The 25,248-nt window shown below is 39.8% G+C and overlaps 1 protein-coding gene across 1 annotated transcript; it reads right to left on the bottom strand.

Moving 5' to 3' along the window:
* Positions 1 to 2,887: 2,887 nt before the first annotated feature.
* GABRA6 (gamma-aminobutyric acid type A receptor subunit alpha6) lies at positions 2,888 to 17,779 on the bottom strand. Its single transcript, XM_010997352.3, has 9 exons — positions 17,528 to 17,779; positions 17,209 to 17,327; positions 16,535 to 16,602; positions 14,372 to 14,592; positions 14,204 to 14,286; positions 13,754 to 13,897; positions 13,216 to 13,368; positions 11,692 to 11,951; positions 2,888 to 3,163 (listed from the first exon to the last, which is right to left on the bottom strand). The coding sequence occupies exons 1-9, from the start codon at positions 17,563 to 17,565 to the stop codon at positions 2,888 to 2,890; spliced, it is 1,362 nt and encodes a 453-aa protein (XP_010995654.1). The 5' UTR covers positions 17,566 to 17,779.
* Between the last annotated feature and the right edge of the window lie 7,469 nt (positions 17,780 to 25,248).

The raw sequence follows: 25,248 nt of genomic DNA, 5'->3' as shown, positions 1-25,248 counted from the left end.
GTTTGGGTTCTGTTCACCCTGTCGTCTTCCATTTTGCGTCTTCCTCCTGAGGGTGCTCTCTCTGTGTTGTTTACGTAACAGTCCGTCTGTCTTAAATCCTCTCTATTGAAAGACCTTGTCTGGCTTCTCTTTTACACAGTCCTAATTTGGTCTCCAGTAGCCGTAGGAACTAGGGTAAGGCATGTCCCCATTCAGAGACGTAATCCTTTGTTTTTTTAATGGGGGGAGGGGTGGGTGGGTGGTTACAAAAGGGATTCAATAAATAATACCAAGGTGGTCTTTCCCAGACTATTTTCTGAGGAATGCTAGTCCCCAAAATTTCTCCTTGCAAAAAAGTGAGATTTATGGTCACATGGATTTGGGAAATGTGAAACACTACAGCAAAGTATGAGAGAATCATAGTGCACAGAGCATGATAAAGCCTCTGAGAAGTCCAGCAGAAGAGAGACCTGTTTCACTCTGAGTCAACATCTCCCCTCAAATTCTTTAGTTAGGGAACCTGTTTTATTTTCATTTGATCTCTATTACCGTCCCATGGCACAAACCGAGAAATAGTATTCCTTAGAATCTTTAGCAGTTCAAAAATTTTGTAATTTTTCTCAAGATTCCTTCATTGAGGAGAAATCTAATGCCTACAATATGTAATGCGTTTAATGGGTTTTACTCATCTCTTCCATCTCTAAGCAGAAATCTTGACTGAGAGTTATGTCCTTTGTTGTGAAATGTAGAATAAATGCTGAGGTGGGGCAGGAAGGATGTCAGAACACCAGGAAAACCATTCCAGGGAATGAAAGACATGGTGAGAGAGTTCTGGAGGGGGTCACAGAATAGACCCCATCGCACAGTTGCGGTTAAGTGAGCACGCTGTGGATTCACGCCGCCTGGGTCTGACTCTCAGCTATAGCCCTTTGAGCGCCGCTTGATTTTGGACAGAATGATTCATCTTCACTGTGCCTTGTTCCCTATCTTTAAATGGAGATAATAGGAGTATAGACTTTACAGGTTTGTGAAGATTAAATGTCAAGTCGGACGTAGTATGGTTAACACCCACCTAGCATTTAATGTCCTCTCAAAAACAAGAGCAAGCCTCGTCTAATGACTTAATTTAGACAGAACAGTAATGAAACAAACAGAAGCTGTTCGAAATGGAAGGAGGGTGTCTATTCCACTCCCCTGATCCTACAGATGAGACAGGAATTATGTCTCCCAGAGACTAAGAGATTTGGTCATGGAGCGAATAAACAGGGCATTTGGATGGAGTTGTCAGCCTCCCACCCTTAGTAGAGGGCTATTGCAATTAAACTCTAATTTGTTTGGCCACAGAATTTTTTGTATTTTCCTGGATAAAGGCAAGGGTAGTAATTCTAGAATCTTTCTTTCTGGGTTCAGAGCTCTGGATGACCGCAATGATATTTATGACCCAGCTACAGCTAATGAGGGCTTTATCGATCTCCACAAATTCCACCACATGCTTTCTCGTGCTCCTAGTTCCCGGTTCCCTAACACCTTTCTGTGTGGGAGAAACATGGGTAGAGTTAGTATCAGGAAGAGCTGGAATAGTAGAAGGGGAGAAAAATATCGCATCATTTTTTTTTTCAGCTTGATTGAGGTACAACTGATAAATCAAATTGCAAGATATGAAAAGTATACAATGGGATGATTTAAAATAAGTATACCATGTGAATGACTTCCTTCATTGAGTTAGTTAACATACCCATCGTCTCACATGTTTACCTTTTTTTTTTTGGTGAAAACATTTAATTTCTACTCTCTTAGCAAATTTCAACCATACAATCCAGTGGTATCAACTCTAGGCACCAAGTTATACATTAGATCCTCCGATCTCATTCATCTTGTAACAGAAAGCATGCTGAGTGAGCAGGAAGGAGGTGAAAAGCTGACTGTTTTCATACAAACGCAAGTCTTTCTGTAGAACTAGGTGACCAAACCTGGCTGTCCCGTACCTACTACCTCTCAGAATTCCCAGGGCCACTAACATCGGGGTACAGGACACCACTTCATTTCCCCGCACCTCAGGCAACTCTTCACAGCTTTACGAAACAAATCCGAGAACCATGTTTATTGATGTTTTATTTATTGATCTACTTAGAAAGGTGGAGAATATGAAACACACATTTATATTCATAGTCACATTCACAGTCATCATATACAAGGCTTCTACAACCTCAAGGAATTAGGATGAGTGTATTATTTTAAAAGGAGAGTTTAATGAGATAAAACAACACCGTGTGGCAGTCCAACCAGCCCTATGTACAAATGCATACATGATTTATGATCCCTGTGTAATTCACACGTGTGCAAACACTGTGCTTCGTTGAGGTATAATAGCACAGTGGGGTTAAAGACAAATAGCTAAGCTCAATACGGGCTTTACAACGCCACTGAAAGCCGTTGTACTAGCATAAAGGCCTCCGACATGCTGGTATTAACCTACTGATAAATATTTAGACTATTTATATCTTGTTCTCATGAGAACTAAGCCAAAATAAACATATTTTAAGGCAACCTTTGGAAGAGTAGCATTTCTTATTTTATCTGCTCTGTGGTAAATGCTACTCACAGTAACAATTGAAATGTTGACCAAGGAAGGACAGAGACGGGCACATTCTTCCTGAATCCGTTTTACCCTTTTATAAAATTTCCTCGAACGTCCAGAAAAAGTCCTATTTTTTTGGCAACCTTCAACTTCTACTCTTGAGGAATAATATTATTACTTTTTTTGCCCATCCAAGCTTACTCAAAGCTATGAGTTAGAGATTTTCAATTTTGGTTTCATGTTCAGAAAAGCATCTGTACACGTCTCAATGCTACTTTGAAAAATTCAGAAAATGAGAACCGAGAGGATACAGGTTACTGTGGTTGCAAGCTACTCGACACTGCTGCTCACTTCCATCGGGTCTCTGGAAAGATACACTATCCAGTACACAAGGTTGAATCCTGCAAACGCAACAGGGAAGAGGATCCGAGAGTACTGGTCTATTTTACTGGTACCTCCAAAGGCTGGAGAGAGGGGTGGGGGTGTGACAGGTGTGGACTGTAAGATGGGCGCTCTTGTGAGGACTTTGCTGGCCTCGGAAGATGGGACTATTGGCAGGGTCAGAGAGGTGATTCTTTTCTTCAAATGATACTTGGAATCAGGATGCTGTGGAGAAAAAAACACATTCAGCCTACATAAAAGAACCGGCATCACTTACTTAGTCACTCATTTTTTCATCATCGACAGACGCTTATGGACTACTTCCTATGTAAGTTAAAATATCAGCAAATTCTTCATAGTATTTGATGGTGCTACATTCCTAAGTGGTAAAACAAAATTTTTAATTGATTTGCTTCCATTACCACATCCTGTCATTCAGTACAACAGGGTTGATGCCAAGTATGTCCCATGTCCCAGAAACCGTGTTGAACATCGGTACCAGGTGATACTGAAGAAGACATCAACCAGGTTACAAGGGCTTATCCACTCCCCAGCTACGTCTGTAAACCTATAGGGCAATGGATATAGACAATGAGAGGGGATTTCAATTTGGAATACGTGGACAGTTAGTCAGTGCAAGAAAAAAACCAGCCTGGTTAAATGATGTCATTCTGCCTGGCACATTCCGAGCCTAATCTTGACACATTCATGCATTTGAACTGACTGAAGTGCCAACAGCAGCAAAAAAAAAAAAAAAAAAAAGAAAGAAAGAAAGAAAAGAAAGGTGCTCATGGACGTCAAAAGCCAGTGACAGAAAAATACCCTTATATTGAGTGGGATGATCGTTCATCCCTTGAAATGCAACTGCCTCTTGGTTCAGGAATTCCATATTGAGAGATTCCTGCTCTCCATTCAGAGATTCTCTGTTGGTCTCCCTCCTTCTGAAGTCACCAAAATATGATTCGTTTCCTAACCTCAGAATTGTTACATGTTCTCTTCCATCATTACATCTTTCTGTTCCACGGAAATCATAAGACAACCAATTCTAGTCTTGAAAGGGATGCTGACTGCATGAATGGACACATGAGAAGGCCAGGGTCCCAACGTAAGAAAGGTTTCACCAGGGTTGCACATTGAGCAATAAACATGCTGGTCAGTCTCAGTGCTCGTCGCATCCCAGCATTTTCTCGTCTTTAAGTTACTGAGCCTGCTTCAGAGACTCTACTCCTGTTGGCTTTGGACTCCTTTCATAATGTTGGAGACCGGGGTTGAGGGGGTGTGGCTTCCTCTGATTCTTATTCTTTCCTTGTCTCTCCCCTCTAATAACCACTCTCCTTGTGGCCAGCTTGTCCTTGCTGGGTCTCTGCCTTCAAACACTGGCTGTACATTAGCCCTGCTCTTGTAAAACTGCCTTGTTTCCTCCCTGGCAGCACAACCACCACTTTGCTGCCAGGCAGGGTGTGTGACTCACATGGGCAGGCTCCCGTGGCTTTAGACAGTGACCGCACGGCAACGGGAGGCAGCAGCCACCCTCCCTGGGCTGGCTGAGCTGCGGGAGCAGGGGGACCTGCCGGTGCCGTGACATTTGGACTGCGGGGAACAGCAACCCCAAGAACCTCTTCTCTCTGGACTCCCCTCCTGAATTTTGCTTTTGATTTGTCATGGACGTTGCTGGGGATCTAAATAATAATGCTCATTAGAGAGAGTTCAAGCCCAGTGTGCTTTTTAGGGGCCACGGTAAAATCTGCTTCTTTACAGACTGTGTAAAGTCTGATTTGACATGACCGTGGCCAATTTCCAGCCAGGAGTATGTTGATTTGTTATTTGTTGATCCAGGGTTGGGCTAGGCACTCGAGACAGAATTAAATAAATCATAGGTCTTAAAGGTAGAAAAGAATTTAAGATAGTAGAGTGCCCAGTCTACTGATCTTGGGTAGGACAGAAGTGACATTTTCTGTTAAAATAGCAGGTGACAACTGAGGACAACTGAGGACTGTGTGGACAGGACCAGAGTTGTGGTGTTTTGGTCTCAGTGCATGCTGCCTCTCTTAGAAAATAAACACAGTAATTGTCTGCCAAGAGCTTTCCATTATGTTTCTCAGACTCTGATTTGAATATTTATCTATCATACGTATTATTAAAATATTCTCTACTGGAAAGGGCAAAACGTGTCACTGTTTAATTCTTCAAAAAGAGCTCCCCTCCTCCCAGACACCTGGAACATTCAAGTATTTTACTCTAGCAAATTTTCTAAGGCTCATAACAGAGCAGAAAGAAGGCAAGCCTTTAGAGCGGATTTGCTTCCTAAACCCGTCTTGATTTTTAATAGCATGCCTTGTCTGTCTGACACCTCTGTTTCTCTCTTTCTTAGGGAGAAAGAGGGCAGACATGAGTAAGTTCATGAGCTGAAAAAGTGATTGTGAAATATAATCGAGCATAAAAATGTAAGGCATTGTTTTATCTCCCCCTCCCTTTTGGAGATGTGAGGGGAAGTTGTCAATCTCTGGCCACCGTGTCACGAATGACTTTATGAGGATGGCCAAAATAACCCTTGTCTGGAATTAAGCAGCATCGTTCAAGACCAAACAGCCTGGAAAATTTATGCACAATGGCATTACTTGGAATGAAAGGTCCCTTACAGTCGGACTCCTCTTTTCCTCACCGATTTCCCCAGTCTCCATGGAGAGTTGCTTAAGAGTTAAGAGGGCAGCAGAGGAAGGAAGCCTTAGACTGCGATCGCACACATACTACTCACCTGCCCTACGCCTTAGACATGCCGTAGGCATTCCCTTGGCGTCAAGTTACCATGTTTAAAGTTAGGGACAATGATCATTTCATCTCTGAGGTTTATTTTCTTTTCTTTAGGAGCTTGAGAAAGAAAATACGTCTTTCCTCTGTGCACTTTTCTGCCTCCTTAGCTGTGAGAACTCCTCGCTGTCATCACGCTCTGGCCTGTAACTATTATTTCTGTCGTGCTTTATCCCCTTTCCGGACATAAAACCTCCTTCATGGCACAGGGCGTGTTATTCTCATGTGTAAGTGCCCCACAGTGCCTAGCCAGTGCACAGAACACCGGCGATGCTTAATAGACAAACATTTGCTGAGTCAACAAATGGATGAACATCTAAACATTTCCCAAGATTTCTTAGTCAGGCAAAGAGAAGGGAACAAAAAGTTTTATGATTATTGTACATTACATGTTAGCACAATGTTTTATATTCCATTGTATTGGAGGTTACCATGTCTCAGTGCTTAGCCACGGCCAGCCCTACAGGTCACTTTGCACGCATTATTTTGCTTATTTCCAGAAAGAATCTATAATGTGATAATACTCTTTTCATTTTAGAGGTGAGCGAATGGAGGCTTAAGCAGAACGCTCACACAAGTAAGATGGGGCAGCTCCTGAATTCAACCCTCTAACATGCCTAAAATCATACTTTTTTTTGATTATTTATTTAGGGTTTTTTGGGGGGGGAGGTGGTAACTAGGTTTATTTATTTCTTTATTTTTAGAGGAGGCACTGGGGATTGAACCCAGGATCTTGTACATGCTAAGCATGTGCTCTACCATTTGAGCTATACCCTCCCCACAGGACCATACTCTTAATAAATATTTTCTCCCCATGAGACTTAGGGTTTAGGGCGTGGTTTCCCAACCACAAAACTGCAGACAGATGGATACTTTTTGTTGTGGGGGACTGCCCTGTCCCTCATGGGATGTTGAGTAGCTTCCCTGTCCTCTACCCACAAGGTGCCTGTAGCAAGCACCCTCCTCCTTGGAGTTTTGACAACCAGAAATATCTTTAGCAAATGTCCTCGGGGGGGGGGGGGCGGAATTCACCCACCATGGAGAATCACAGGCTTAGAGTTACACTGTCTCATTGCCCCGTGGCGACTTCTGGGGGTGGTGTCTAGCAGGCAGCAAATACAATGTGCTCAAGAAAATGCAAGAGGGCTGGCTGACCCACCCACTGGTTGCTGAACTCCTGGATAATGGGGGGGTCGGCAGTCCAGGAGACTGGCCACCAATTTAGAAGAATCACACTGAATTTCTGAAATGAAAAGAAAGCCAATTGTGCAAGCCATTCAAGCTTCAGGTTTGCATCAGATCCCGCCTGCCCTACTGTAGCTCAGCAGCTTCAGCTGATGGTAAAATCGGCTTTTGTCAGAGTCCAGATGAGGGCTCAGCTTGGGGCTGTCACCGTTTTGAGTGGAGCACCTGTGGTTTTGAATTTTTCCAGGGCTCCCCTGCTGCTCAGTGCCATCCTGCTTTGGGTATTTTTAGAGCACTGCTTTGTTTTAAGTAACAGCATATTGCAAAGGTACTTTGAGTCAAACTGGACTTTATGACAATCAAGTATTTGGTATAGGGGTAAGGCATTTGGGAAGCAGTTAGAGCAATTTTGATACAACATTCAGTGAGTCTAATAAGTTAAAGAAGGGGAGGCAATGCGTTACCTGGTAGGAGAGAGATTCTGACCAGGGATGCATTACTCAAGGGACAAAGTGTCTTCTTTTAGAACCAGTGAACGGGGCACCAAAAATAAGAGAAAATATTTTTAAAAACATTTAGTATTTGACATTTTTAAGACTATTGTATTAAGCATTATGGAGAAAATGAACTCCATCAAATGTCCTTACATTTATTTTACAGCTGATAGAATTAGGAGTAGAGATAATTCCAGAATGTCTATGAGGAACAGCTTACTGGTAGCAGTCTGGTGGGTGAGTGGAGCTAGGGGTGTGTCTGAAAATCATACTGGAATATTTGGAGGGTGCAGAAAGGAGTACTGGATGAGGATTTGAGGGAAGATATAGAAAATGAGCTAGCTGCCTGCACCCATCATCTACATCACCCCACCTTCTTTGTAAGTCACAGAGCAGTGCTCCCATGGGGAAGGGGCGTCATGACCTTTCTGGTGCTCAGAGTCTCTGATGGCCTTAATTTAACCATTCATTCTATGGCATAATGATAGTACTCAAAACAATCTTAGCAAGATTTGGAACTGGGGAGGGAAATCGTTCCGTATTCTCTGCTTCGTACTTCTCTGCGTAGGTGGAGGGCAGCATAGTAATGGCCCAGCAGACATTCCGACCTTGAAAAGAGTCCAGAAAGGACCGTATGTCTTATTTCCGTCTCTGTGCCCAAGTTTCGAACAACTGACTTAGTGTTTCTAGGGCAGGGCCAGGCTTATCTTTCTGTTCTCAGCATAGGGATCACTTCTTCCCAAATCACCCCTCCAGACTGAGGTAGGCACCCCAGCAGGAAGCTTCTTCAGCCTATGATACATCTCTAACCACAGCCTTTATCACAACATGTTGTTTCGGCTTCTTGAATTTCCTTTCTTCCTGATGGACAAGAAGGTCCACGATGGAAGAGGCGCTACTGATGCCCCTTTCTAATGTATCCTCGGCGTTCTGTAAAGGGACTGGGACATACAAGCACTTAACAACTGCTTATGGTGTGATTAATTTGGTAAGGACACAGGTACTTAGTACACTGGTGTCAGGCGAGAAGAAAAAGAAATGGTGTAATCTGTGTGAAAGTAGTCATTGTCTCAGCTAATTAAACTTGGATCAATTTTGTTGGTAGATAATTTACCAAGAACATCACACCTCCTGTGGAAAAAAGAAGCCACAATGGATGTGTTGATGGGTAGAGGGACAAGGGATTCATTCTTAGAAACATAGTGATGACGACTTAGACCTTTAACATGACAAGGACACTAGCAAACCATCCCCAAAGAGATCAAGGTGTCAATTTGGCCTTATATACAAAATAAGTATACCCAAACACATAGTAAGTTCTGAAACTGAAATACTAGAATAACTGTAATGCCAAAATAGCATACCAGATAAAAACAGTATGCAAAGATACCATATAAGCAAGAATTGTGGACAATTTTTTTCCCCTCAAAATCTAACAATATGAAGTCTTCACTTTCAAACGCCTTAAAAAACAGAAAGATAATTAGCTGATAAAGCACCTTCTGAAACTTCAGTTTCAGTTGTCTCTTCAGGTTTGAGTACTAGTACTGAATTCCTTTGTCACTGTTAATATTAAATTTCAAGGTCAAATTCAAAGTGATCAAGTTTTCACAGTCATCCTAAATGTTTCCTGTGAAAAGCAATGTGCCCATGAAGTACACAACTTGGAATCACATGGAATATCCAGGCAGTTTTTTCATTTCAACGTCACCCTATTGGTTTGCTATTTCAATGTCCAACTTATTCAAATAATGCTATTTTGATTACAACTGAATAGGCATTTTTAAATGTCATGGTATTTGAAAGAAAAAACTGACCTCGCAATCATAATATACCATTGTGCTGTATAAATTCCAAGTGTGTAATTTATGTTTGTTCCTCTACATTATATAAGGCAAATGCCAACTTTTGACTTAAATAAATAAAAAGTACATGCTCTTTGTAATCAGCTGTATTTCTGTTTTGGTACCTACAAGGTTTATATTGTTAGGTTTGGTTATTTTTGTTTTTATTTTAATTTTTACACTTTGACTTAGCCTTTCAGAAATAAAACTTCTTTTCACTGCCTTAAAATATTTTAAGCAAAGCCAGGTTTAGAAATACAAGTTTTGATAGGGAAAAAGTCAACTTGCAAGAAAAAAAGGACTTTGAGATGATTTAAATGCATTTTTAAAATCTAGCTTCCCAAAGGACCTACTCCTTATAGGTTCCTATTTTAGAACTGCAGAAGATAGTTTATGAAGACCTGAGATCTTAAATTCCATCTTATTAAAAATTATACCTTTAAAATAATAGTCTAAGGGAATGATAACTCTATACTTTCTCTAAGGATTTGAAATCATATTCTTCCCAGTCATATATATTTCAAAAGAGTCAAAGTAAGAAAGTTGGCCTTTCTTTTTGTCTCAATATCAGATCAATGACTATATTCAGAATCAGTGGAGTTGTTTTTCTCACCCTGTTCCTTTAGTGTTTTTACTGTATTTCTCAAATAAGAAGCTGTTAAACCTAATTCTAATAAGTAACAATTTTCTTCCATTCCAGATATATGCTAAGACAATATATGACCTTGGGACAATATATCAATGATGTATCTTTATAAATACAGATAGGTAGTAATGTAGTCACTTATTTTTACAAACAAAATAATGCTCAAAAGTATTTGGAATTAATCTTTTCTGAAAAATATAATTTTCAAGCATTTGGAATTGAGCCTTCAGACGAACATATTTTTGTTATAAAATTTATATTTTTGTGACCTTTCAAAACATGCATAAATATTATGAAGAAAATAGCATTAAATCAAGAGAAGACCTTTGGGAATGACCTTACCTACATCCAGATGATTTATCCGGTGGTATGCACTCTTTTATATGTCAGTCTTTAAGAAAGTGTTGAGAGTGGGGAGGGCTTCATTCTCTGTAAAGTTGTGGACATTAGGAGTTCTGGAATCAATTCCTAGTTTTTCTACCAACTAGTGACTAATATTTTTCTTCTCTGAGACTCTGGTGTTGTTTTACTTATAAGTAGAGGTAATTAGACTGGATCATTGGATGGCAAACTTTTTTTTTTTTTAATGAGAGCTAATTAAAGGGGAAAAAACCCTTTAAATTATATGTTGCCACTCATCCTGGGAATGACCTTATCCTTTGGAGAAAATGTGAATTTCAAACAAATTTCTTAGTTTATCAAAGAGAGAAATTTCAAAAAAAAAATTCTCTTTTAAAATCAGTAAATGTCTGAGTACCTGGAAAGTGAAACATACATAGCTTTATCATTTTTACCATAAAATTTAACTAAGAATTAACTGGGCTGCATGTGGTTTTGCAGTTCAGAAATGTTCATGAGAACTGATCAATTATAAAGAAATTTTCAGTTCAAAGTGTCTGCATTACTTGAGATTGCAGAGCAAAATTTTCCTCTTTGCAAGAGCTGTTTGACATTTGTATTGAAATTAAAGTGCATACTTGTCAATCAGTTCTATACATCATTAAAAAAAAAAGTACGTGCAATTTAATTGTGAGAATTTACTCATATGTGAAATTGAAATTTGAGGACACATTTATGACCCTTGGAATTATTAATGCTATCAATTATTTTTTATTCAAAAAACCTTTGGGGACCAAAGCTTAGCCACAGCCAATCTAAATCTAAATCTAAATCATAGCTATTTCTCACTGATTGTAAGTCTTTGAATGAAAACACTAAGATACATAGTAATATGTATATTATATACATATAATATGAATGCAAACATGAGAATGTTTTCATGTGAATCAAAAACTCAGCGTATGACTCAGAATTTATAGAACCTAGTTCACATCTTGCCCTCCTGCAATAAAGCAGCAAGCAGATTTCTAACAAAAATTGTCCGTAGGAGTCCCTGTTTGTTTCCTTCAGACTCTGAAGCCTCATTAGGAACTTTTTTTTAACTTTATTCTCCCTAGTCAGTGTATGTGAACCTGTTCAAAGGAAACATCTAAAGGCTGAGAATTTTCTCATCTCCTCTGAGCGCCTGGAATCTGCCAGCGCTAGTGAGAATGATGAAAGAGGGGTACGGAAAGTTTAGAGCCAAGATAAAGCAAGGATTGTTGCCTGGCGTTCTTCTGTGAAGTTGGAGAAGAAGTTGGTCTGAGAACCAAAGTTATGTAACGTGTGCCCCACTAATAGCACCTCTGGGCTCCCTCGTCGTTTGCGGTGACTAGTTGGGCTGCCTTTTCCCACGTGGGGGAGGGGGAGGGTAGCATTAGAAAAATAAACAATTACCAAGACGATCTCGGCTTCCAAGGGTTCGGGGGCTTTTGCTATTGTCGCTGGAGGTGAGGCTGCAATCTGTGCCTTCCTTTCCACCTTCTGTGTCTGAAGATTGGTAAAGTAGTTGACAGCTGCGAACTCAATAAGGGCAGAGAAGACGAAGGCAAAGCAAACGGCTATGAACCAATCCATGGCGGTGGCATAAGACACCTTTGGCAAGGAGTGCCGGGCACTGATGCTCAAAGTAGTCATGGTTAAAACAGTGGTGATCCCTGAAACGGAAAAGGATGAGAAAGGCAGCATTAGCGTTTGGAATCCAGTAACAGGATCCAATGCGAACGTGTTGGTGGAGAGGATTACGTGTCATTATTATTATTATTTTATTGTTTTTTAATTGTTTGCAATTATTATCATAGGTATTCACATTTTTTGTATCCTTTAATACTTAGGGTGGTAATGCGTACATTGTAGTTGCTCCAAATTTTTTTTGAATTGATTTAGTTTAACTATTACAAAATTTGTCTTGAATAATTCTAGTTGTTTACCTCTTGAGAAAACTTAGAGCAAATTATTATTACATAAGTAATACAACTTTGAACTTCTGATCAAATTTAATAGCTGATAAAATCTTTCATCATATTTAGTAAGATTATTGGGTATGAATAATAAATATAAAATTAGGTTTCTCTTTCTTTTTTTTATTTCTAGCTTGGTTTTAGATAAAACATTTACTCATGAGAAAGTAACCTGACCACTCATCTGCCAGCAGTTTTCCTTCTTGGAGGATTTATATAATTCGAAGCTGGTCACCCTCATCATATAAATATTATTTTACAATTTGCAGAAAGAGATCTATTTGAATATGGTAAATTAGAAAGTCAAAATTCATCTCAGACTTCAATTAAACTCAGGTCATCCCTATGAACTACTAAATTTATAATCATGAAAACTCAGCAAAAATTATTTTGTGACAGATATTTTCTGTTGTGGCTCTTTTTCTTCCTTCATCTTGTTCCACCACACTAGTAGGGATTCTGTACATCACAAAAGGAGCTAAATATTTGGGTTGAACAGTGGGAAACTGGTGATATTTAACTAATTTTAGACCTATAAAAAATGGCACATTTTTATTGATTCAACCTAATAAAAGTCAGATATAAATTATATATTAGTGGATTCAATATCTTAGCCTTTATTTCCTTGGATGTCAGTTTTTATTTTTCGGCTTTTTTTTTTAAGTTATGAAAAAGCAAATTGATATTAAAAAAAAAAAAAAAAAAACCACTCTCCTAAATAGGGCACATGAAAATCACAGGAAACCAGCCAGAATTCTTGCTGAGACCAATTTTTTGTCGATTCACCACACAACTTGCAACAAGATGAGGGTCATTTCACATGATCCATGTGTCTGAATGAGATAGGAGTTTATTTCCTTTGTGGATTGCAGAAGTGCCCCGATGTGAATATCCTCCTCAAATACACAAGCAGTGAGAACTGGAGGGTGACTGGAAGTGGAACCCAAAGAGTGAAGCCTACCGAAGACAGTTCTGGCCGGGACCGACTCCTTGTTAATCCAGAAAGACACTTGAGAAAGAATGACCGTCATGATGCAAGGAGTATATATCTGTATCATGAAGTAACCCATCTTCCTTTGCAAGTGGAAATAAACTGTCATTATTACGTATTCACCTGTCGGAGGACAGGTATATTAGTATTACTGCGGTTGACAGTGAGCAAAAAAGAATGCAGCTGGAAATAAAGCCTACAGATCTTTAAATTAACATGCGCTGGAAGGAAGCAAGCGGAGGCATTTGTCAATGTAAGACCAAGCTACCAGATCAGCAGGTTTTCTGTGAGGCTCTTTGTGTCATAGACATGCAAAACTATTCACTCCAAGGCTACACAAATCTTCATATGCACATGGTTGTAAAATCACTTTTAAAGAAAGCTAGTCATTACTCCAAAACAGCAAGCTTAGCTAAGGATGGCTAGTGCAGAGGGAAAAGAAATATTTTGGAAATGTGCACTGGAGTCACCTTGCAGGATTACATCCATGCATTGTTCAGATTCTTACCTGTGTTAGATTTAATTGTCTCACTGGATACTGTCTGTCCAACCAGATCATACTGAAGGAGGCTCGATGATTCTTCCGGGACCTCCACTGAGTACAGGGGGCCTTTTTTCCATGTATATATGATTTCACTTTTAGGGTAAGCATCTGAATTTTTGAAACAAATTAAACATACTAGTGAATCGGACTAGCTGTGGGGTTTTTTTTTTTTTTCCTTTCAAAGCCAAATCTTGTTCATACAAACATAAATTTTCTTTAATGTTTTTCTTTAATCTGAGTGACGAAAACCTCTATTTATAAGATTGATAGGCATGATTAAGTAAGTTAATTCCTGGAATCATACTGAGAATGTCATAGTAATATTTCTCTTTTAGTTTCCAGCGTCTGACTAAAACCAAATAATTACATACTTTGAATGCATTATTTGACTCTCAGAAGTTTTTTGTAACTTACAGCTCCCAAACTTGAGTGGACAAGCATGCCCGTCCATAGGAAAGTTAACCAGCCTCATGGGACAGTCGGCATTGATGGTGAGCCTAAGGGACATTGACATAGGCGGTTCTGAGTTAGTACAACAGACAAAGCACATGGACAGAGGAAGGAGAATTGGGGAAACCTCACCTCATGGTGTACAGAATGGTTCCATTCTGCATTATTCTGAAGAGCTTATTCGGGGTCGTCATATTGTGAGCAATTGACTTCTTGCCATTCCTGAAGAAAGTGTCAGGTGTCCAGATTTTACTGACCATCAAGTTGTTCAAACTCAGAATCTCAGCTGGCCCCCCAAACTTCAACCTCTCGTCGGTCCAAGTCTGGCGGAAGAAAACATCCATTGTATATTCCTAAGAGAAAAGAAGATATTCAGGCAGGCTGGGCAGAGAGTTTATTGAGAATAGTTTATTCACTAGTTTACATGCCCACCTACACCTTATGAAATAAAGCAACTTTTTATGATAAAATACCTGTCAGGAAGGCTATGACTTCAGGGAATTATTTTTCACAACCAAAGATTGTAATAGTATTACAAATGGTAGTGCTGTGTTGGGCAAACCTCCCTCTTCCAGCTTCAACCTCCTTCACATTCTTCCCCTTTGTCTATCAGTCATCCATCTCTTCATCTATTGACCGATCGATTTCTCCCTCCTTAATTAGAAGAAAAATACTGAAAGATCAAGTCTAGGTTTTGTGCTGGTCTTCCTACCATCAGTTAGTCTAACCATTCCCTTTAGCAACTCACCCGCCTTCAAAAGTATCTCCGAGCAACATGGTACCACTTAGTAAAGTCCCAAGGGCAGATAAACTACCTGACAAGCATGCTGTGTCTGCACGTTGTGATTATTTTATATTGTTCTCAGAGAACATTAAAGCAAATGTTACCATGATTACTCAACTAGAGCATCATTTAAATATGTGTAACCAAAATTATGAGTTTTAATTTGTGGCTTTTATGAAATAACATTCAAAGTCTTAAGAATTAAGCTAAGGGCCATTGCAAAAGTCAATGAAAAATAACAACTTGTAATGATGTTAAAATATTGCCAAGAATTGCTTTGCCTACTTTTTGTGCATCTTTAAGAGACTTATCACTGCAGGTGGCAATTATATTTTGAAAATGTGATTTGACACACAATATATCCAAATAATAATGATCCAGGCAATAATAAGCCTCTGTTGTACAAACACACTTAAAAAAGAGACACATGCATAAAACAAAGTTCCAAGTGTCCCCAGATTCCAATGCTACAGTAGAATATGGTTGTGGTTATATTTATTCTTGGGGTGAGTCAGTACTCACATGAAAAATATGATAGTAAAATAATTGAGAATTCTGGAGAATGCTGACTCACCTTTCTCTCAAGTTTTAAGACATTTTTCTCTTAAATAAAGTCCTTCTCACTCTCTCCCCCTCTTCCTTGTTATTTTTTTCATACTTCTCTTTTTCTTCCCCCCATTTTCTTACTCCTTCCCCCCCCCTTTTTTATTCTTCCTTCTTTCCTTTCTCCTTATCTTGTCAACTCAAAAAGCAGAAGATGAAAAGGTCTCTGATAACTGTTTATCTAGAATTACATTCCCCTGGTACATTTAATGGTGCACCTCTTTAAAGAGTTATGCACTTCTCAGTTTTAGTCTTTATAATTTACTTTTGGGGGAAATACTATCGAAGACATATGAACGAATATCCTGATATACTTTGTTCTAGAAGATCGGTTCAGGTTTTCACTGTCACTTACTATAAATACGCTCTTATGAATCCTACAACCATCTGTACCTGGAACAGAGTCCTCAGAACACCTGCTGGTCGATTTGCAAACATAAAAGTGGAATGCATTAGCCTTTCCAAAGGACCTCCTTCATGGTTTTAATAAAACATATGAAGGCTGATGTACTACAAAAAAGCAGTCATGTTTTAAGCTTAATAGAGATCTTCAATATACTTTTATATCTTTGTTGGGTTTTCTTTCTTCTACTCCAAAAATGTACTAGGACTTCCTAAAGATGGGGGAGATGTTCTCTTTGTTGAGTAGAATCCATGTATGGCATGTGGACAGAAGAGACGGTATCATCTTACAAGGTCCCTCAGGTTAACGTTCAAGCACAGCCTTTAGTGAAATGCGAAGGAGATTAAGCCAGTCGTCTGCTCCCATGGCCGTTCCTTCCCAGCACGAGCACGCAGAGTGCATCATGGACCCGGAGCCAAGCTTGGTGACATGGCCCGTTATCATTAGCTCTGGGGCTCAGCCTTCCCCCCCGGTAGGTAAAGTTACTCGCTCAGAGCTCACTCACCATCTCCACGTCCGACACGGGCCCAAAACTTGTCACGTAAATGTCTGTTTTGACCTCAGTGACGGCACCTGAAATCAGCCCAGAGGGATGGAGGCCGTTACCGCCAGTGAGGTTAAAGAGGAGGGAACTGAACATGCTACCGTTCTCAAAGCCCCTTCTCATGGCCAGAATCTGCAACTCATCCTAAAGTCATCCCAGGAGCAGGAGTCCTTTGGTTGTTCAACTTGAAAGACTCACACCAGTTGCCTTATTTTAAATTGATTCTGTTCAAATTGCAGAATTTAAGGAGTGGAAGAGAACTGGGTTAGTATTCTAATAAAAATTATAACAATACCTAACATATATAGTAGTTTGAGCAGGACAGGTGCTTTAAAAAGTGTCTGACATGGAGCATCTCATTTTATACTCACACACCCTCTGAGGCAAGCACTGTTCATACACCCTCGCTGCAGTGGAGAAGGCTGAGGCTTGGAGAGTTCAAATAACTGGCATACAAAGTCACCAGCTAACTGAGGAAGGGACCGAGACTGGATGGGAACACACACGTGGCCCCTCTCTGGGGCCCTGCCCCTCACCCCTCTGCTGTCCTTCTGAGGCCTCTGGGCCTTGGGGGCGGGGGCACTAAGAGGGAAGAAGAGTACAGATGCTGGATCTAGTAAGGATGCTGCTCTCACCTCCAAATCCCGGCCGCAGCCGATTGTCATAGCCTTCAAGCAGGTTGTCCAGGGTCCGGCTGATGTTTTCTGAGTAGAGTTTGCCCTCATCTTCAAGTTTCCCTAGGGCACTTGCCACCCTGTGAGTAGACAGGCAATGGTCCTCACTCCCGGCCTCAGAGAACACAGGCTGTCCATTGCATCCGTGACCACCCCACCATGGATACATGCCACACCACCCAGGCTTCTTCCACGATGTGGTAGAGAAGGCACCCAGTGAGTGTGCCCTCTCCCTTTCCTCCGAGCTCAAAGGAGAAATCAGAGAAAAGGTCTTACTCACCACAGAAGAATGTACAGCCAGGGCAGAGGCGATGCCATCCTGCAGGGCACTGAGATGCCAGTTCTCCCTCCTCCTGGTCTCTTCCTCCCAGCCAGCTCCCCTCTGCCAGTTACCTAGAGCAGTCTTCCAGACCCCTCATGTCCCTCCTTCTTGTCCGTGTCCAGCCAGTAATCCAGTAGACGAGAAGGTTGCCTGCTAAACTTTGCGGGTATCCCTTGCTCTCTTCGCCCTCCTATCCACTTTTTCACGTGGAACAAGGTGGTCTGGGGGCTGAGGGTACGTCCTGTTGGACACTCCACATCCTCTGACTGACTCAATTGGGAAGTGAGAGTCTGAAGGGACAGTGCATGGTCGGAGAGCAGTGACAGTAATCGAATAAGGCATTCGGGGAGATTAGAAGGGAGAAATCCACTGCTCGTTTTGGCATGGACTTAGCAGGGCCCCGTGAGGAAATCTGGAAGGCAGTGGCATCTTGCTGATTGAGGTTATGCTCCAATGGGCTCAGCGTTTATTATTTCTATGGTTCACAGAAGGATTTCTGCATGGCGCTCATGGCTGAAAAAGTCCAGCAATATTGGGACCCTCTTGGATTCTTGTTCTGATTTCATCAGCTTTATTCCATCGGATACACCTTTCCTCTTGATTTAGAAATTGGTCCTCATTCTTCATTGAAAAGCACTTAGACCACACCAGAACAACTCCTGACCACCTTGCTGTTGGATTAGTGGATTGAATTTTTTTTTTTTTTTAAATCAAGTACTTGGCTGAACCTTCCTGTCAAAGGTGTGGCACCTCAAGCTAAGATATAAAGGAGCTCACTACCCTCTGCAGAAGCCCAGCCAGGTTCGTGAATGCTGCCTAGAAAAGACAATATCCGGAAACAGCTTGTTAAGGTTCCTTGCCCACGCAGAAATGCTGTAAGAACAAAGCATCCATAGACACGGTGAATGATGATGTCGCTGGCACGATTTTATTAGGTTTGCTGAAGGTCAAAAGCAAAATGTTTGAACCTAAGAAAAACAGCATCCTCCAACCAGCCTGGTAAGGGAAAGTTGGAGTAAAAGAAGTTTCTTAAAGCCTTAAAATTTTGGTCTTTAAAAATAATAAAGTTTTGTGACTATATATATATATATATATATATATATATATATAGTTTATGACTATATATATATATATATATTTTTTTTTAAATTCAGGACCATACAAATAAGAAGTAAATATGTCCTTCACCATCCTTCCTGCCAGAGCCACCCACCATCTACCTAGTTCGCAGTCTGTTTCTTCAGCATCTAAATTCTATGAAAGTGATGGTAACTTGAAGACACATAGCAGTCTTAAGAGTTATTTCTGAAGACATGACATAAATCATTTGAAGAGCGTTTCAAGAAATTAGCTATAACCAAAACAACAACAACAGAAACAGAAACAGGAAAAGTGTAAGATTTCTTACGAAACAGTGTTTTTAAGATTACGGAATCTCAGTTACATGGAATTTTCTAGCTGCTCATCGAAAAACCTGAATTCCCTCCAGCGTTCCTGGCAAGTGGTATTCAGCACCTGTTTCCTCACATTGTTTTTCTTGTGCTGAGTTGAAACCTGCACCCTGGTCTTTGTTCTCACTTTTGAAGCTGCACAAAATAATGTTTCTGGGAAAGACCACATAGCGGCCGCTCAGACAGAGGTACCTATCATGTCCCCTCTAACTGAGGCTAAAAGCCCCTAAAATCTTTTTTTGTTCATCACAGAACCTGGTTTTCATATGTCTTCTTCTTCTTCTCACTCTGCTTTAAACTTAATCCAGCAAATCCCACAACATTTTTTCAATTCCCATTGACTGCACTAAAACCCTGAATATCTGATGCGATTCAATAATTCCCTGTTCATTTTTTGCTACAACTTATTTTTTATTCAGCGTAAGACTCCATATTTATTCCTGCAACTTTGTATCATTTTTTTTCCTATCAGTATGTTTACTGTCCATCTCTGATTTGTATCATCTTTGAGCTTAGTGAGGTTTTTAGGATTGAATTTTTTTTCGTATGGAAAAAATGATCATGGGTGAGACTGTTTTATTTATATACATATTCATCTAGACTGGGCATGTTTTTCTCCTTAAAATTATTATTCAAAAAAGGAACAAATAATAGTTTTTACATTTGTCTCCAAAAAGCAGAGTAACATACTTGATTCTAATTTGTGAAGGGTTTTAATTAGTAATTTAGTTAAGGAGAAGGTGTATCTTTTCTACTCTCCATAGGGGGGAAAAAGTGCTAGATCTGGAAGGGAAATAAGGTATGTAATCTTAGTCATTTCACCTCTGCAGACCTCACGTTTAAATGAATGTGCTGGAACTGAGGTACTCAAGCTCTCTAATTCTGTGCATTCAATTTATATGTTGGTGTCCATACATCATGAAGTCACTGGTTCACATATCCCTGCTAGAGTTCACAGACGAGCTCTGGTAGCAGCATTGTTGATTTGATTGTAATTATTATTTTCCTGTGGAACTAGCCGTTAAAGAAAGAGTTCAAACGCATGACAATGGCTGTAACTTTGAGACATGTATGGCCATTTAGGTAGCATTCTGACTACACAGACCAGGCATTCAGGAGATCCCCTTATGTAGAGAATTACCTTCTTCTGACACATTAGAGAACACTTATCTCACATCTGTCCATTTCACAGCTGTTTTTCCTAAATTAAAAAAAAAATCACTTTGGACAATCTCTTGCTTTGCCATTTTTATGCAGTAGAAAGCCTAGAACTACCATCTTCCCCAACGACACTGCTAATCACATGCTGGACTTAGAAGGACAATGTGAAAAAAATCTCCCTTCTTTGTTCTAAACCTTGAACTTCTTGTACCACCACCATAACCAACGCAGGTTTGTGTGTATGAAATTAATCAAAGACTCAAAGATGACTGGAGGAGATTATTGCACAGAAAAAGCTAATTTGGCACCAGACATGAAATAGTAATTTCCATAATACAAAAGAACCAATACATACATATATGCAAACACACCCATGTATAGAACAAACAAACAAAACCTTCAGGGTAGGTATGAAATGGCCTCTTGGACAACAAATCGTTGCATCTTCTCACTGCAAATCTCCGTTGACCTTTTTAAAAAAATGTTGAAACTGAGCCTCAGAAAACCAGTAGCTCTTGTTTTGTCAGATGATAACTTTAGCCAAGTAACTTTACTCTTTGAACATTAGTATACTCATGGGTATAAGGAGCTTGAACCAAAGAATTCTGGTACTCGTGTAACTACTTTCCCACCTAGGACTAGAGGACTTGAAACATTTTCCCTGTCTATCTTGAAATTATTATGGAGAGCAAGTCAGTCTAAAAATAATAAATGTAATTTAAGACTGTGTTAGTGGAAATTAACGTAATTTTAATAATAGCTACCAAATAATTTAACATTTACCATGTGCCAAGAATTATGTTAAGAACTCCACAGACTCCAACTTATTTCCTGCTAACACAATCTATGAGCGATCTATAATTGAGCCCATTTGGTAAATCAGTAAATATGTAAGTTGTATAACCTCACAGTTAATAAGTGGCAGAATTAGAATTCAAAGCCAGATTTTTCTAACTCAAAATCAATTAGGTATGTCAGAAAGCAAGGTCTGCTTTGATGTTGGATGTTTCTCTTTGCAAGGAATTCTGCAGTAATGAAGTGTAACCTCAGCAAATGGAAACTAGACTCAGTAAAAGAGCCAGAGAACTTGCCAAAAAAGAAAAAAAAATTAACTAGATATGAACTAAAGCCAGTGGGTGGAATCCAGGGAAAAATAAATTTCAGTTCTATTAAATAAATTATTTATCCAAGGATAGAATGGGCTACCATAGAAGAACATGAGTTTTCTTGTTAACAAAAGCATTCAAGTATGGCTTAAAACACCATAAATGGGTTTCATGAATGTATGTTTCAGGAGGAAATTACATGACCCCTGAGAACATTCAGCAGGGGACTGAGGTAATTTGTGGACACCCTATCCTCATATGATGTCCAACCTATACAGAAACTGTAGAGACCTCAAGTGAATGTTTAGATTCAAAGACTCAGCTATGGAGTTTCTCTGGAATGATGTGAGGAGGATCCAAAGAGGTTCTTGGAGGTAAAATGTGCCTTGGAGGTACACTGGAGGAGAAAAACGGAGAGGTCCTACTAGGCTGTAGTGAAGGAGGAAGCAAAGAGAGTGGATTATATCATAATAGTTCTTATTTATTGAACACTTACTACATGCCAGTTATATACATTGATGTATCTCTCATCTAAGTAACTGCCGTAGCAGGTAGCCATTTTTATCTTCATTTTACAAGAGGGTAAAATAAGGCTCACAAATGTATGTAACTACCTAATGTCCCAGAGCTAATAAGTATCTCTGATTCCAAAGTATTCACTTTTATACACGGTGCTTTATATATGACAGATCGGACATCATTTTCTAAAGTTAGAGCCCGTAAACTCTCTGGACCAGTAATATTTCTTAAATTGTTGATAAGGGACAGCTGACCTCTCAGTGGGCACTGTAGAAAACCCCCATGCAATTCCTCTTGGGAATCCAGTGCAATAAGGATAAAATTGCTCTGGGAAACAAAGGACAACAAACGGACAGTCCTCTGGACAGCAGCTTTAAATTTCTGGCTCAAACAACAGAATGTTGGACACATTTTAGGGCATTTTGGTGCCCCCCAAAAGTATAAGCAGGCAATATCCATTTCAAACCTTGAGACACAAATATAGAGGGACCAAAAATCATGTCTAAGAGAACACAAGTATATATGAACTCATGATTTATACCTGTTTGACCAGTATCAGTTCAATTTAACCTTTATTAAGTTGAGAAATTAGGAATTAAAAAAAATAATGCTGACCCTCAAGACGTTCACACTGCAGATACTCATAATCAACAGAACAGAACAGGTAAGATGCTGAGGGCTGGAAGATGTCCTTGTCTAGCACCGTGCTGTGGAAACAGAGTGAGGAGGCATCTGTAGAGAGAGAGGGAGCAGTGATTATTTCATGAAAAAGATGACATGTGGACTGAGCTTCAGCAGTTGAAATAACTTTTAATAGATTAGAAAAGACCTTTCCAGGCTGCATGATGAACTCAGGGGTGTGGGTTCTGAACTACAGATAACTTGAGAAACTGGAATATAGGAAACAAAGATGAGACATAATGGATAAAAAGACTAGAAGAGAAAACTGAGAGTCCAGCAGACGGAGATGCCTGTGCTCCTCACTGGAGGATTTGAGAAAAGGCGTGGGTATCTATGTACTAAACCGTGGTGGGGTCGGCTACACGATTCATAAGAGCACTTTCTCTCTGAGAACTGCCCTGCTGTTTCATGTGGTGGAGCCTTATTTGCCACGCCTGTACTACTGGATCCTACACCAACCCTTCTTTCATTAGACCACTTTGGAATCAGGTAACTTGGATTCATTAACAGGCAAGTTACTTAGGCAAATTATTGATCATCTCTAGGCATTATCGTCATTATCTGTAAAGTGGAATTAAAGAGTCTTGGTGAGAATTCAAAGTGCATGAAGATGTTCATCATGCGGAATTGCCCACAGAAAAGAAATATACCCATCAACACTGCTACCACTGTCATCATCATAACCATCACTGTCTTCATCATTTTTGGCTAAATCAAATCTTCTCTCTCCAGTATGTAGAAATAGACTCTAAAATTAAAGTGCTGTCTGTGTTATTTACTAACGCTGCTAGTGTTGGAGGAGGGCATGCCTGGCCAAGTTTATGCAACATCAGAGAAATATCTGTGGAGACAGGAAAAAAAACAACAACAAAAAGGCAGCCATCCTACAGAAAAAAAGGGACAACTTACTGCAATCCCAGTATCTGAGAGAGGAGCCACCTAGATTTTTGATGGCCTCCCTGATGTCATTCATTCATAATCTAGGTGTCATTTCTGCCCTTGGGTTTCTCCTGAAAGCACTGTACCCTTATTATAAAGTCCTCTTTTTTGCTTCAGGTTAAGTGGGTTACTGTCAGACAGTAGTTCCTAAAAGGAGTTTTTTTTTTTTTTTTTTTTTTAAACTCAGAAGACTGGATCCCAAGCTTGAAAGTAAAATCTCAGATTGTGATATAGTGGGACATTTTGATGGACTACATGACCCACTAGAGAGCAAACCTAGACAATGTAGAATGCTGAGGGTACTTCCTGGACCTTCTGGCAAGGAATATGCTAATTGGCAGCTGCCTAATGATCTTGCTACTCAATAAACCTCTCAACCACCCCCACCCCGGAATATAATAAGCATTTTAGTACACTGCATGAGCCCTTTCAGGCCACTAGGGGACCACTGAGCATCGTCTTCTGGCAGTGCTGACCAGGCCCCAGAATCTGCCTATTTTTCAGATGCTTGGAGTATAGGAAACAGGACAGAATTTTGGGTTCCAGCCCAGTGACGAGCTCTGGGGAAATGTCATAGAAGAGCAAGCAGAATGCAAGTCTATTAACATGGATTCTGTTGGACCTTGATAGGATGTGAATCCCAAACCTACTGCCATCTAAAGGGATATTCTCAAAGCAAGTGATAAAAATAAGCATTTGAAAGAGGCCACGGAAAGGTGAGAGGGTGCAACGTGGTCCTTCATGTTGTTGTAATAAATGACTTAATGCCTCTCCCTGAAATAAAATACAAGAGGATTGCCCTTTATATATGAATGACCTAATCTGAGAGAGGAAAAAATAAATAATGGGGCAGGGGACTCTTCAGAGAAGAAGCCAAGAGGTGTTTGATGTACAATTTTGAGCTAATGACTCATCAGTGACTGATGCTGTTGCACCAAAAAAAAAAAAAAAAAAAAAAAACAAAAAAACCCAAACTTGATAAAAGCTCTGTAATGAGCCCTAACCATCAAAGAAACAAATGAATTATTTCAAAATAGACTTTTAACAGGCTTTGGCGAGAACATGTGAGGAGTAGGGTATCTGATATGTCAGAATGAAAAGAGCTGCATAGCTTGGTGGGTTTTCTGTGCGCGTACAGTTGTGGCTGCCTGTTCTGTTGTTACAGCACAATGTCCTTAAGGAGTGTGGTAGATGTAAAAACAGAAATCCCAACTAGCATGGGGAGAAAGACAAAATGACTTACTTTTCTTACAGTGGAAAAAGCATGGAGGTAGGCAGCCCCGGGCTTTGGCAGCTGAATAATGCCGAAGCAGACACAGCAGAATTGCAGGTTGCCTCCCATGCTGGTTGCAGTGTGGCTGCCTCGACTTCAGTCATCATCTCTCAACCGAAGACGTAAAGGACTGAGTCACATGGTCACCTCTAGCTACCGAGGAAGTTGAGAAAGTTGTTAAGACAGTCCTTGCTTTCTGAATTATACGTTCCACACTGAGACATCTTATGTCTTCTACACAAGGATTCAGGTAGCAGTTTTTTTTTTTTTAACGATCATTATATAAAACTCAAAATAATATATAAAATAAACTGTATTACATAAATAGAAATTTACTAAACTTTTTACAATAGTCTCTGAACATGCATTTCTTATATGTATATGTATATATTGAATATGTATATATTGTATATACAATATATATATGTATATATTGAAATATAGTCAGTTTACAATGTTGCGTCAGTTTCTGGTGCACAGCACAATGCTTCAGTCATACAGGAACATACAGATATTCATTTTCATATTCTCTTTCACCATAAGTTACTA

Source organism: Camelus dromedarius, chromosome 27 (assembly GCF_036321535.1).
Source record: "Camelus dromedarius isolate mCamDro1 chromosome 27, mCamDro1.pat, whole genome shotgun sequence".
NCBI lineage: Eukaryota > Metazoa > Chordata > Mammalia > Artiodactyla > Camelidae > Camelus > Camelus dromedarius.
This window is presented reverse-complemented; position numbering and strand designations above follow the sequence as displayed.

What these genes read in the sequence shown, in the direction of transcription:
- GABRA6 (XM_010997352.3), bottom strand. Translation starts at nt 17,565, where the DNA reads ATGGCATCGCCTCTGCCCTGGCTGTACATTCTTCTGTG. An exon ending in TCCACTCAAGTTTGGGAGCT is followed by an intron (nt 13,898 to 14,203) that starts GTAAGTTACAAA and finishes TCAAAAATTCAG; the next exon opens with ATGCTTACCCTAAAAGTGAA. An exon ending in CCCGGCCAGAACTGTCTTCG is followed by an intron (nt 11,952 to 13,215) that starts GTAGGCTTCACT and finishes TTTCCGTTTCAG; the next exon opens with GGATCACCACTGTTTTAACC.